The 13,149-nt window shown below is 46.4% G+C and overlaps 1 protein-coding gene across 1 annotated transcript; it reads right to left on the reverse strand.

Moving 5' to 3' along the window:
• Positions 1-8,186: 8,186 nt before the first annotated feature.
• Positions 8,187-9,137, reverse strand: LOC141997446 (olfactory receptor 11A1-like). The gene has a single exon (XM_074969828.1). The coding sequence runs from the start codon at positions 9,135-9,137 to the stop codon at positions 8,187-8,189; it is 951 nt and encodes a 316-aa protein (XP_074825929.1).
• Between the last annotated feature and the right edge of the window lie 4,012 nt (positions 9,138-13,149).

The following is a 13,149-nucleotide window of genomic DNA, read 5'->3' on the forward strand; positions in this document are numbered from 1 at the left end:
TTTTTTATTTTTTTTTTAATTTTTCTGTAGGTTGACAATCACTATGAGAGAATATAGGTATCCTATTACAGCACAGAAAAATTTTACAAGTCAAGTTTTGTTCATTTTATTTCTAACCCTCAGGTGTAAAGTTAGTTAAAAACAGAGAGGTAAAGATGACAGAGACCAAGGCACTACACAAATTGGAGTTAGCCAAACTGGAGGCAGTGAAAGAAGCTGAAAAAGCCCTAGAAGCTGCTCACAGGAGAGAAATGGAGGCAAAGGACAAAGAAAGGGAGGCAGCGAAAGAGGCAGAACAACACCAAGCGGCTGGTCACAGGAGAGCTATGGAGGCAAGGGCCAAAGAACTGGAGGAGAAGGAAAAAGAGAGGAAGCATGACCTGGAGATGGAGAAGGCAAGGGCTCAGCAGAATATACCAACAAACCCTAGCAATCCTTCTCCAGGTACCACTTCTCATCCCAGAAAGTTCCCCACCTACAAGGCAGGCGATGATACTGAGGCCTTCTTAGAAAACTTCGAAAGGGCCTGCCTTGGGTACAGCATCTCTACCGACCAATACATGGTAGAGCTGAGGCCGCAGCTCAGTGGACCCTTAGCTGAGGTGGCGGCTGAAATGCCTAAGGCACAAATGAACCAGTGTGAACTGTTTAAAACCAAGGTGAGAGTCAGAATGGGGCTAACACCTGAGCATTCTCGTCGGCGATTCAGAGGCCTAAGGTGGCAACCAGACGTGTCATTTACCCGACATGCCTACCACATTGTGAAACATTGGGATGCCTGGATATCAGGAGCAAGTGTTGAATCTCCAGTAAATTTGCCCTTCCTAATGCAAATGGAACAGTTCTTAGAGGGTGTTCCTGAGGAAATAGAAAGATACATCCTAGATGGGAAACCCAAAACAGTAATCGAGGTGGGGGAGATTGGAGCCAAATGGGTGGAGGTGGCAGAGAAGAGAAAATTGGAGCGGATACCAGAAGGGACAACCTCAGACCACACCCTATTACCGGGGGCCGCCCAAGGCTCCACCTACCCCCCAAGGAACCCTCCAGCCACCTTATCGTCCCACCACACTGTTCTCCAGCAACCCACCTCGCCCCAGTGACCCGTCAGCTGGACGATGTTTTAAATGTAATGAGCTGGGGCATGTAAAGGCCAACTGCCCCAAGAACCCCAACAGATTACAGTTCATTGCACCGGATCAGAGGGCCTCAGGCCCAGATACCTCCCAGATACCCTTGGAGCGGAGGGAAACTGTGAGTGTGGGTGGGAAGAAGGTCAGCGCCTGGAGGGACACCGGAGCACAAGTGTCAGCTATCCATGCTTCCTTAGTGGACCCCAATTTAATCAACCCAGAGATCCAAGTGACAATTCAACCCTTCAAGTCCAACTCTTTCAATTTGCCTACAGCCAAGTTGCCTGTCCAGTACCAGGGCTGGTCAGGAATGTGGGCTTTTGCAGTCTATGATGATTATCCCATCCCCATGCTGTTGGGGGAAGACTTGGCCAATCATGTGAAGCAGGCCAAGAGGGTGGGAACAGTCACCCGCAGCCAGACTAAACCAGCCTTCAAGTCTAGCTCTGTTCTGGAAACTTCTACCAGGACCCGATCAGAGGTGATGGACCTGGACCCCGGGTCCATGTCTGCAACAGCAATAGTGGATCCAGTCCCAGAGACCCAGACGGAACCAGTCCCAGAACCGGAACCAGCGGAACAACCAGCACCAGACCCATTGCCAGCACTGAATCCAGAACTTGCAACCTCAACACCCCCGAGGGCCCCACCGAACCTGAACCGGCAACAGCCCATAACCCTACACAAGAGGCTCAGCCGGAGCCTGAACCCCAACATAGTGTTCCAGCGGAGAGTGATTCACAGTCAACGGAAATAGCCCCATCCCCTACATCGCTTCCAGAGGACCAAGCCTAGGTCCACAATCCAATGAGGAACTGATGTCTCCAGCTCCAGTCTGGAACAGTTCCAGACTGAACAGGAAGCAGATGAAAGCCTCCAGAGAGCTTGGACGGCGGCACGGAGCAACCCCCCACCTCTCAGCTCTTCTAATCGATCCAGGTTTGTTGTAGAAAGAGGACTTTTATACAAGGAAACTCTTTCTGGTGGACACCAGGAAGACTGGCATCCTCAGAGACAGTTGGTAGTTCCAACTAAGTACTGGGTCAAGCTCTTGAGCTTAGCCCACGATCATCCTAGTGTCCATGCTGGGGTGAACAGGACCAAAGACCTTCTGGGGGGGGGGTCATTCCACTAGGAGGGAAAGGGCAAGGATGTTTCTACCTATGTCCGGTCTTGTGAAGTATGCCAAAGAGTGGGAAAACCCCAAGACCAGGTCAAAGCCCCTCTCCAGCCACTCCCCATCATTGAAGTTCCACTTCAGCGAGTAGCTGTGGATATTCTGGGTCCTTTTCCGAAAAAGACACCCAGAGGAAAGCAGTACATACTGACTTTCAAGGATTTTGCCACCCGATGGCCGGAAGCAGTAGCTCTAAGCAACACAAGTGCTAAAAGTGTGTGCCAGGCACTAGCAGACATTTTTGCCAGGGTAAGTTGGCCCACCGACATCCTCACAGATGCAGGGACTAATTTCCTGGCAGGAACTATGGAAAACCTTTGGGAAGCTCATGGGGTAAATCTGTTGGTCGCCACTTCTTACCACCATCAAATAAATGGCATGGTGGAGAAGTTTAATGGAACTTTGGGGGCCATGATACGTAAATTCGTAAATGAGCACTCCAGTGATTGGGACCTAGTGTTGCAGGAGTTACACTTTGCCTACAGAGCTGTACCACATCCCAGTTTAGGGTCTTCACCATTTGAACTTGTGTATGCCCGCGAGGTTAAGGGGCCATTACAGTTGGTGAAGCAGCAATGGGAGGGATTTACACCTTCTCCAGGAACTAACATTCTGGACTTTGTAAGCAACATACAAAACACCCTCCGAACCTCTTTAGCCCTTGCTAAAGAAAACCTACAGGATGCTCAAAAAGAGCAAAAAGCCTGTTATGATAAACATGCCAGAGAGCGTTCCTTCAAAGTAGGAGACCAGATCATGGTCTGAAAGGCGCTCCAGGCCCATAAAATGGAAGCCTCATGGGAAGGGCCATTCACGGTCCAGGAGCGCCTGGGAGCTGTTAATTATCTCATAGCATTCCCCACCTCCAACCGAAAGCCTAAGGTGTACCATATTAATTCTCTAAAGCCCTTTTATTCCAGAGAATTAAAGGTTTGTCAGTTTACAGCCCAGGGAGGAGACGAAGCTGAGTGGCCTGAAGGTGTCTACTACGAAGGGAAAAGTGCTGGTGGTGTGGAAGAAGTGAACCTCTCCATGACCCGTGGACATATGCAGCGAGAGTAGATCAAGGAGCTGTGCGCTAGCTACGCGCCGACGTTCTCACCCAGGACTGACTGAACGGGTGTACCACTCCATTGACACAGGTAATGCTCACCCAATTAAAGTCCAACCTTACCAGGTGTCTCCTCAAGCTAAAACTGCTATAGACCGGGAGATCCAGGATATGTTACAGATGGGTGTGATCCACCCCTCTGGAAGTGCATGGGTATCTCCAGTGGTTCTAGTTCCCAAACCAGATGGGGAGATACGTTTTTGCGTGGAATACCATAAGCTAAATGCTGTAACTTGCCCAGACAACTATCCAATGCCACGCATAGATGAACTATTAGAGAAACTGGGACGGGCCCAGTTCATCTCTACCTTGGACTTAACCAAGGAGTACTGGCACGTACCTCTAGATGAATCTGCCAAGGAAAGGTCAGCCTTCACCACCCATGTTGGGCTGTATGAATTTAATGTACTCCCTTTCGGGCTGCAAAATGCACCCGCCACCTTCCAAAGACTTGTAGATGGTCTCCTAGCAGGGTTGGGAGAATATGCTGTCGCCTACCTTGATGATGTGGCCATATTTTTGGATTCCTGGGCAGAACACCTGGAACATCTACAAAAAGTCTTCGAGCGCATAAGGGAGGCAGGACTAACTGTTAAGGCTAAGAAGTGTCAAAAAGGCCTAAACAGAGTGGCTTACCTTGGACACCAGGTGGGTCAAGGAACTATCAACCCCCTACAGGCCAAAGTGGATGCTATCCAAAAGTGGCCTGTCCCAAGGTCAAAGAAACAGGTTCAATCCTTCTTAGGCTTGGCCGGTTATTACAGACGATTTGTACCGCAATACAGCCAAATTGCCGCCCCACTGACAGACCTAACCAAAAAGAAACAGCCAAATGCCATTCAGTGGACTGAAGAGTGTCAGAAGGCCTTTAACCAGCTTAAAGCATCACTCATGTCTGACACTGTACTAAGGGCCCCAGACTTTGACAAACCATTCCTAGTCACCACAGATGCGTCCGAGCGTGGTGTGGGAGCAGTTTTAATGCAGGAAGGACCAGATCAAGAATTCCACCCTGTAGTGTTTCTCAGCAAAAAACTGTCTGAGAAGGAAAGCAACTGGTCAGTCAGTGAAAAAGAATGTTATGCCATTGTCTACGCTCTGGAAAAGCTACGCCCATATGTTTGGGGATGGCGTTTCCACCTGCAAACCGACCATGCTGTGCTACGGTGGCTTCATACCGCCATGGGAAATAACAAAAAACTTATTTGGTGGAGTTTAGCTCTCCAGGATTTTGATTTCGACATCCAACACATCTCAGGAGCTTCTAACAAAGTGGCTGATGCACTCTCCCGTGAAAGTTTCCCAGAATCAACTAGTGAAAATTGTCCTTGAGATGTGGAAAATATTATTAGTCTTTATGTACTTGGTAGTATATTTAGAGGTGCATGTGTCTTATTAACTCTGTTTTTTCCTAGAGCTCCAGGAAGAAATCCCAGCCAGCGTTTCACCCTAGCTGTGATTTGGGGGGGCGTGTCAAAATTATAAAGGGAAGGGTAAACACCTTTAAAATCCCTCCTGGCCAGAGGAAAAATCCTTTCACCTGTAAAGGGTTAAGAAGCTAGGATGACCTCGCTGGCACCTGACCAAAATGACCAATGAGGAGATAAGATACTTTCAAAAGCTGGGAGGAGGGAGAAAAACAAAGGGTCTGGATCTGTGTGTGTGATGCTTTTGCCGGGGACAGAACAGGAATGGAGTCTTAGAACTTAGTAAGTAATCTAGCTAGATATGCGTTAGATTATGATTTCTTTAAATGGCTGAGAAAATAAGTTGTGCTGAATAGAATGGATATTCCTGTCTGTGTGTCTTTTTGTAACTTAAGGTTTTGCCTAGAGAGATTCTCTATGGTTTGAATCTAATTACCCTGTAAGGTATTTACCATCCTGATTTTACAGAGGTGATTCTTTTTACTGTTTCTTCTATTAAAATGTTTCTTTTCAAGAACTGAATGCTTTTTTTATTGTTCTAAGATCCAAGGGTTTGGGTCTGTGGTCACCTATGCAAATTGGTGAGGATTTTTACCAAACCTTCCCCAGGAAGTGGGGTGCAAGGGTTGAGAGGATTTTGGGGGGAAAGACGTTTCCAAACAACATTTTCCCAATAAACCCAGATAAACATTTGGTGGTGGCAGTGGAAGTGCAAGGGCAAAGGGTAAAATAGTTTGTACCTTGGGGAAGTTTTAACCTAAGCTGGTAAAAGTAAGCTTGGGGGGTTTTCATGCAGGTCCCCACATTTGTACCCTAGAGTTCAGAGTGGGGAAGGAACCTTGACATAGCCAAACTGCATTTCCTGTTGAAAAAGCATTGTGATGGACAGTTCCCAAGCAGCTCACTCTATTTGCGACTCTCCTCCAGTCGCATAGCAGAATATCTTGTTTTCATCAAGGAGTCGACTATGTATCTTGTATGCAGTCCAGCCACATATCAGATATCTTCGTTCTTCTTAATGCACAGCTTTGATTGGCTTCTCTCCCTGGCAGCTTTCTCTCCATTCCTAATTTAAATAATATCCCTCTAGATTTTGTTTTAGAAACTCCTAAGCTAGCAGTTTGATTCCCCTCTGTTTATGGGAGGGGCTCTTCTGTTGGTACTTGCTTTCTCCACAGATTTTTAAACCTCTCATCTCCAGCATCTTCTCATTCAGGCACTAGGACATGACAACCTGCAACCTCGTGTCACCCACTCTTCCCTTTTAGTTGTCTCTGCATTTCAGTGACAGCTACTGAAGAAGAGTTTGAGTTCAGCTCTCTCCCTTCCCAGTATAACCCACTATAACCAAGGAACTCTTCGGCATCCCTGCCGGGGGATACTGCTTTTGCCAACACACCCACCCACCCCATTTCAAATGGCCCAAGTTAAACAAGGGGATATGCCACGAACTAAAAGCATTCTGCTTCCATTTCAGCAACGAGACAGCACTATTCCCAAGGATTTGTTCTTAACAGACGTGTGGTCACCTAGGGACACTACCTACTAATGGGCTTGAAGACACATTTCAAATGTGTGGCCACATGGTCCTTGCAAACCAGCACTGGCTTGGATATCCGGAGAGCTGCGTTCTGTTCCCAGCTCTGCTATCTGATGTTGGGTCTCTGTTTCCCCTTTCGCCTCTCAGTCTGGGATTTTCAGTCCCCCTCCTATGAAAATCCCAGGTTAGAGCCGTGCGAGTAACAAGGTGGTTAACAAATAGGAGGATATCTCATCTGTCTCCTCTGAATTCACTATCAGCTCCAGAAGTTAATGAGGAGCGGCTCTGCAGGAGCCCCAGGTAAAATGTCAGCAGCACTCCACTGCCCCCTCCTTTTACTGCCTGACGTCTACCTGGCTGCTCATCTCTCTCCTCTTCGGACAGCACTTTCCGCTGCTGCTACATCAGCTTTGTTTCCTTTCCCGACTAGTGACTTTTGCCATGCAGCAGCCTCCATCTAAATGGGCATCCCTTGTCCTGGGGCCCAGGCAAACTCTCTCCCCTCCTTCAGATCCCTCTTCCAAACGCATTTCTTCCCCCGCGATCCCTCAGTCAGTAACTCTGTCAGGAATACCCTTGAGATAATAACATAGTTCAGAAAGAGAGAGAAAGAGAGATCTTTTCTGCATGGACCATGGGCCTCAGGTTTGCACCTAAGAGTTAGGTTGACCTAGCTACACTGCTCAGGACTGGTGATAGCACTTGGTTGTTGTCCCTGTCAGACAACCCATCAACATTGCCCTGGCTGGGGACTCCCCCTCCAGAGGAAGAAATCTCCAGGTGTTTCTCTGGCTGGTTTCAGATCTCTGTGCTCTGTGATGAGAGACCATTTGAATGGTCATTGGGCCAAAGAGAGAGTGTGTGGATTCATAACCTGGTAGTTAGCGCATTCACCTGGGAGGTGGGAAAACCACAGGTAAGTCCCTGGTCCAATGATTATTTAATTATTTTAACAAAGTGGAAGAGTTTTGACAGGAGAGATGGGGACACATCCTGCCTCTTGTCCCCACCCCAAGCCCCCTAAGCAGCACCCTAACCACTCACCTGAGAGATGGGAGTCCAAGTTCAAATCCATTATCTGCATCAGGCAGAGTGGGGAATGACCCTGGGCCTCCCACATCCCCGGTGAGTACACTAACCCATGTTCATGATGAGTTTTAGGCTGAACAAAACCAGACAATAATTATTGAATGACTCTAGACACTGAGACTGAAAAAGTTAAAACTTTATAACTGCTAAAACACAAATTGTCTCCAGCACATGCAAAAACATACAAAGTAAACAGCCTTAAATCAAATTGTAGTATGTTCTCAAGCTGCATTTTTCTTTCTTTGCCGGTCTGTAGCTTTCTATAATTTTCTACGGAAATATTTTTTTCGTCAGTTTGAGTGTGCACGGTGAAATCAACACGTACTGATATTTACAGATTAAAATCGAATGCTTCTAAGCCTCTTTGTACTGTGGACAACAATTATTATATAAAGTGGGTACAATGGGTAAATTATATTTGAATTGCATGTTATTTTAATAGGTGAAATCCTGCTCCATTGAAGTCAATGGCAGTTTTGCTATTCATTTCGGCAGGGCCAGGATATCACCCAATATTTTTGACCCTGGAGAAGTCTTGATGATCTCACTCTATCCAGTTAGCAACTCCCTTCTTCTTTGCCACAAGTCATCACTAGCTATTCTGAAGAAATGACCACACAACACCAAAGAGAAAGATCCATTTCCCACATTTCCCACTCCTCAGTTTATTGCCATTTCACTGACAGCTAAAACAATGACCGAACAGTCTCTAAATTCTTGTGAAAGCTGTAAATTTACTGACTGCTTTTCTTAGGGCCTTTTTTACCTCCTTGTTCCTCAGGCTGTAGATGAATGGATTGAGCAGGGGCGTCAGGATGGTGTAGAAGATGGAGAACACTTTGTTCAGGTCTTGTAGTGTCTTAGTTTTGGGGAGGAGATAAACAATGATCAGGGTCCCATAGAAAGTTGTAATCACAATGAGGTGAGAGGAGCAGATGGAAAAGGCCTTTTGCCGCCCGGTGGTGGAAGGGATTCTCAGGATGGAGGTGATGATACAAATGTAAGATGTTACAGTTAGTAGAGATGGGGGCAGTGAACATACACCCGACAGGACAACACCCAAAAGTTTTATCAGACGGGTGTCGCTGCAGGAGAGATCTATCACTGGGGTTAAGTCACAAAAGAAGTGATCAATCTTACCGGGGCCACAGAAAGGCAGTTGTGACATCAAAGAAGTTATTATGGTAACAGGCAAAAACCCATTTATCCAAGACCCAGCTGCTAGCAGGACACAGAATCTGCCATTCATATGGGCTCCATAGTACAGTGGTTTGCATATTGCTAAATACCGATCATAAGACATTGCAGCTAAGAGATAACATTCTGTGGCTCCAAATAAACCAAACAAATAATATTGTGTGAGGCAGCGCTGGACAGAAATGGTTCTGTCCCCCGTCAGGAGACTGGCCAGCAGCCTGGGCAGGATGGTGGAGGTGTAGCAGGTCTCCAAGCAGGACAAGTTCCCCAGGAAGAAATACATGGGAGTGTGCAAGTGCTGATCAGTTACAATGAGTGTAATGATGAGGATGTTCCCTACCATGCTCAAAATGTAGATCACTGAAAAAAGAAGAAAGAGAAGAATTTGCAGCTCTGGGAGATCCCCAAATCCCAGTAGAATGAATTCTGTAGCCGTTTTATTGCTCCAGACTGCACTGGCCATAGGTAGTAGTTAAAGAAAATCCCACATCCCCTGAAAGAGAACATAAAATACATGTGAAGATTAACTCACCAGCAGCAATTAATGCCATAAGTTTCTTTTTTTTAATGTCTTCTGCTGGTCACTAGAGGAATGCAACCCAAGCTGTAAACTGACAGACAACTCAATGTCTGTAACAGATTTTTGATCTCCAAGAACAGCAGCTTAAAGACACTGTCGTTCTAGATGGACGCTGAGTTTTTGACACCAAATATCAGGCTAGATATTCATCTGGTAAAGAAGTACAGGTTATATCAGCGTGAAGAACTGCATGGAAAGCACCGGAAGTCCTTTTTATTACTGACCTTGGCACAGAAAGTGGGAATGTGCTAATAAAGTTTGCGGATGACACGAAGCTGGGAGGTATTGCCAATACAAAGAGGGATCGGGATATCATACAGGAAGATCTGGATGACCTTTTAAACTGGCATAATAGTAATAGGATGAAATTTAATCATGAAAAGTGCAAGGTCATGCATTTAGGGATTAATAACAAGAATTTCTGTTACAAACGGGAGACGCATCACTTGGAAGTAACAGAGGAGGAGAAGGACCTCGGAGTATTGGTTGATCACAGGATGACTATGAGCCGCCAATGTGATGTGGCCATGAAAAAAGCTAATGTGGTCTTGGGATGCATCAGGCGAGGTGTTTCCAGTAGAGCTAAGGGGGTGTTAGTTGTACCATTATACCGTTACCTTTATACAAGGTACTGGTGAGACCTCATCTGGAATACTGTGTGTAGTTCTGGTCTCCCATGGTTAAGAAGGATGAACTCAAACTGGAACAGGTACAGAGAAGGGCTACTAGGATGATCCGAGGAATGGAAAACCTGTCCTATGAAAGGAGACTCAATGAGCTTGGCTTGTTTAGCCTAACTCAAAGAAGGCTGAGAGGGGATATGACTGCTATCTATAAATATATCAGAGGGATAAATTCCAGAGAGGGAGAGGAATTATTTAAGCTCAGTACATAAGTTAGGGGTTTGTTACAGGAGTTGGTGGGTGAGATTCCATGGCCTGCGTTGTGCAGGAGGTCAGACTAGACGATCATAACGGTCCCTTCTGACCTTAAAGTCTATGATTCTATGATTCTATAACAACAATCTTTTATTTTATTTTTGTGCTGGCTTTAAGAAAATTGGTCAGCTTCATGGAGCTGCATGAATTTGTCATGTTCTAGAACAGGGGTTCTCAAACTGCAGGTCATGACCCCTCAGGGGGTCATGAGGTTATTATGTGGGGTATTGTGAGCTGTCAGCTTCCACCCCCAAACCCCGCTTTGCCTCCAACATTTATAATAGTGTTAAATTTTTTTGAAATGTTATTTTAATTTATAAGGGGGGTCGCACTCAGAGGCTTGCTGTGTGAAAGGGCTCACCAATACAAATGTTTGAGAACCAGAACATTAAAATATTTGGAAAGCCCATTCAGTGTATTCTCTGCAAGGGTGTTTTGTTTGATCCCACCCCATGCTGCCCTGGTCTGCAGAATGCAAGCCAGGAGCATCAAACCGTGATTTCAAAGGACCGAGCATTTACATGGTGAACCAGAATGGCCAGAGTTACACTATCAAGAGTTCAAAAACAACCCAAAGATAAAATTCAGAGGTTTGAAAAGGGATATTCCCCTGCCTTAGCGTATAGGACAATTAAATGGCTAATTAAATGGGTGGGTTGGAAGAAAGCTGATTTGTGCACCTACCTCTTAAGTAGCTTGTGCAGGAGACAGGATACTACACTGTGTGGATCAATGATCTCATCTGATCAAGCCGTTCCTATGGTTCCAAACTATACTCCTCAGGCTGATAGTTCCAAACCTGCCTTGGGGAGCGGGGTGCACAGTAAAGAGGGTATGCAAAGCTCAGCCTATACAGCTAAAACATTGTTAGCATCTATCTAGCACTAAGTTTCTCAACAGCTCAGGGAGGCAAATCCCCTCCTGAAAGGTAAAACACAGCCGTGAGCAGGGAGGATGGACTTTATCAGCCGCTCACTCTTGTCCATCTGCAATTCTGATTTAACTGAAAAGAGTCTTGAAGGTTGATTCACCTCTAAAAAGGGTCTATTTCAAGCTGGAATCGTTTGATAGGACTCCTTTTTTCAGGATGAAGGTTTGACTGTCCGTCTTCTAATGTCATCTCTCCATGTAGCTGATTTCCTTCAACAAGCAGATTCCAGTCTGGATGTCCTAGTTCTGCTGCGTGTTTGGTGTACGTTGTGCCTTGTCTAAAAGTGCCAGTCTCTGGTGTCTCATTATTTACCCTTCCTGCAAGAAGGTGAAATCTCCCAGGACACTTCTGCAGATGGGATTTTTGAATCCATGTCTAGGACAACTGGGACATTGTTAAGAACGTCAAACTCCTAACCTCAAAAGGAACGAGTTGGAGGACATAGAACTTCTAACCTTCTTCATTTTCTCTCTCTTTACCACGTATATTAAATGCCCCCAAACTTTGTGAAAGCAGAGTTAAGGTTTCCCAGAGGTGAATCGTGCCCTTCCAGAATGAGGAAAGTCATTAAACTTAAACCTCTGAAAACCAGGCAGTGGAGAGTTAAAGTACACCTATGTCATTGCAACATGACTTTAACTCTGATTCCTGGAGCAGGCAATAGCCATCACATCTAAGTATGTCGTGGGGGTGCAAAGGTTAAACCACCAATGGAAGTGGTAGCATTTTCTAGCTCTTAATGTCTCCAGATCAAGACCAGAATATGCTTTTGTCAAACATAAGTGATTAGACTCAATGCAAAAGTGACTGGAGAAATTCTCTGGCTTGTTATACAGGAGGTCAGGCTACAGGGTCTGTCGGTCCCCTCTGATTCTGAAATCTACAAACCCATAATCGAGAGATGTGAGGAAGGACTAAAAGAATAGGGTGTTGTTGGGGGGGTGTCCCACAGATTTGAAATCCAGCCTGTGTCTGCCTGTGCTCCAAGTGTGTTCGCGGTATGAGGCGTAGCTGTGTTGAACCGTGGAGGGATTTGCTGGAGCAGCTTGTGATCAGATCTGTTGCTGTGCTATGAAGCTGCGCTTTGAGAGATCGATGGCTCATTGCAGCACTGAGTCCTGTCGGAGGGGCCAATGGAACTATTTGGACCAGGCTCATGCACGGGGGACAGGAATAGGGGATCAAACACCCCCAGAGAAGGAGGTCCCCCCCAGATCCCAGCTGGGGCTATGGCAGCTGCTGCCTATTCCCTCCTTTGTCTGAGGTGTGTCCCTCTCTGTCTCCTGGCCATTGCCCTGAGCAATGGGGCTGTGAATAAGAGGTGTCTCTCCTTACCTCCCCCACCCCCATACCAACCAGCTGGATGGGAGCAGGGGAGGGGAGGGGCAAGGGGTGGAGGCTTCACACCGGATAGGAGAATGTGGAGGTGACAAGCTCCCTTCCATCCACAGCCATGTCCCCCTTCCAGTGTTTCTCCCCTCCCCTGGCCTGACACTCTCCCCCACCCTCAATCCTCTCCCCTATCTCCCATCCACATTTACCCACGAGTCGTAGAGTTCAAAGCCAGAAGGGACCATAGGGACCATTAGGAGCTCTAGTCTGACTCCCGTATAGCACAGGCCATTGCATGTCACCTGGCTACCCATGTTTTGGACCCAATAACTAGCATTTGGCTAAAGTATCTTGCGGAATGGCAGCCAGTCTTGGTCTGAAGATATCACAAGATGGAGAATCCACCACTGGTTTGTTCCAATGGTCAATCACCCCCACTGCTAAAAAGATGGGACTTATTTCTAATTTGAATTGGTCTGGCTTCATCTTCCAACCGTTGGTTCTTGTACTTCCTCTCTCGGCTGTTGTTACTGCTGTTGTACAGAGGATGATACTGAATCAAATGCCTTGCACAAGTCTAAGTAGATCATGTCGCAGTTCCCTTTGCCAACCCAACTTGTCATCTCAAAGAATGAAGTCAGGTTAGTTTGACAAGATCGGGTTTCCATAAGACCATGTTGACTGACATTAATTA

This window comes from Natator depressus, chromosome 13 (assembly GCF_965152275.1).
Source record: "Natator depressus isolate rNatDep1 chromosome 13, rNatDep2.hap1, whole genome shotgun sequence".
In the NCBI taxonomy this organism is placed as follows: domain Eukaryota; kingdom Metazoa; phylum Chordata; order Testudines; family Cheloniidae; genus Natator; species Natator depressus.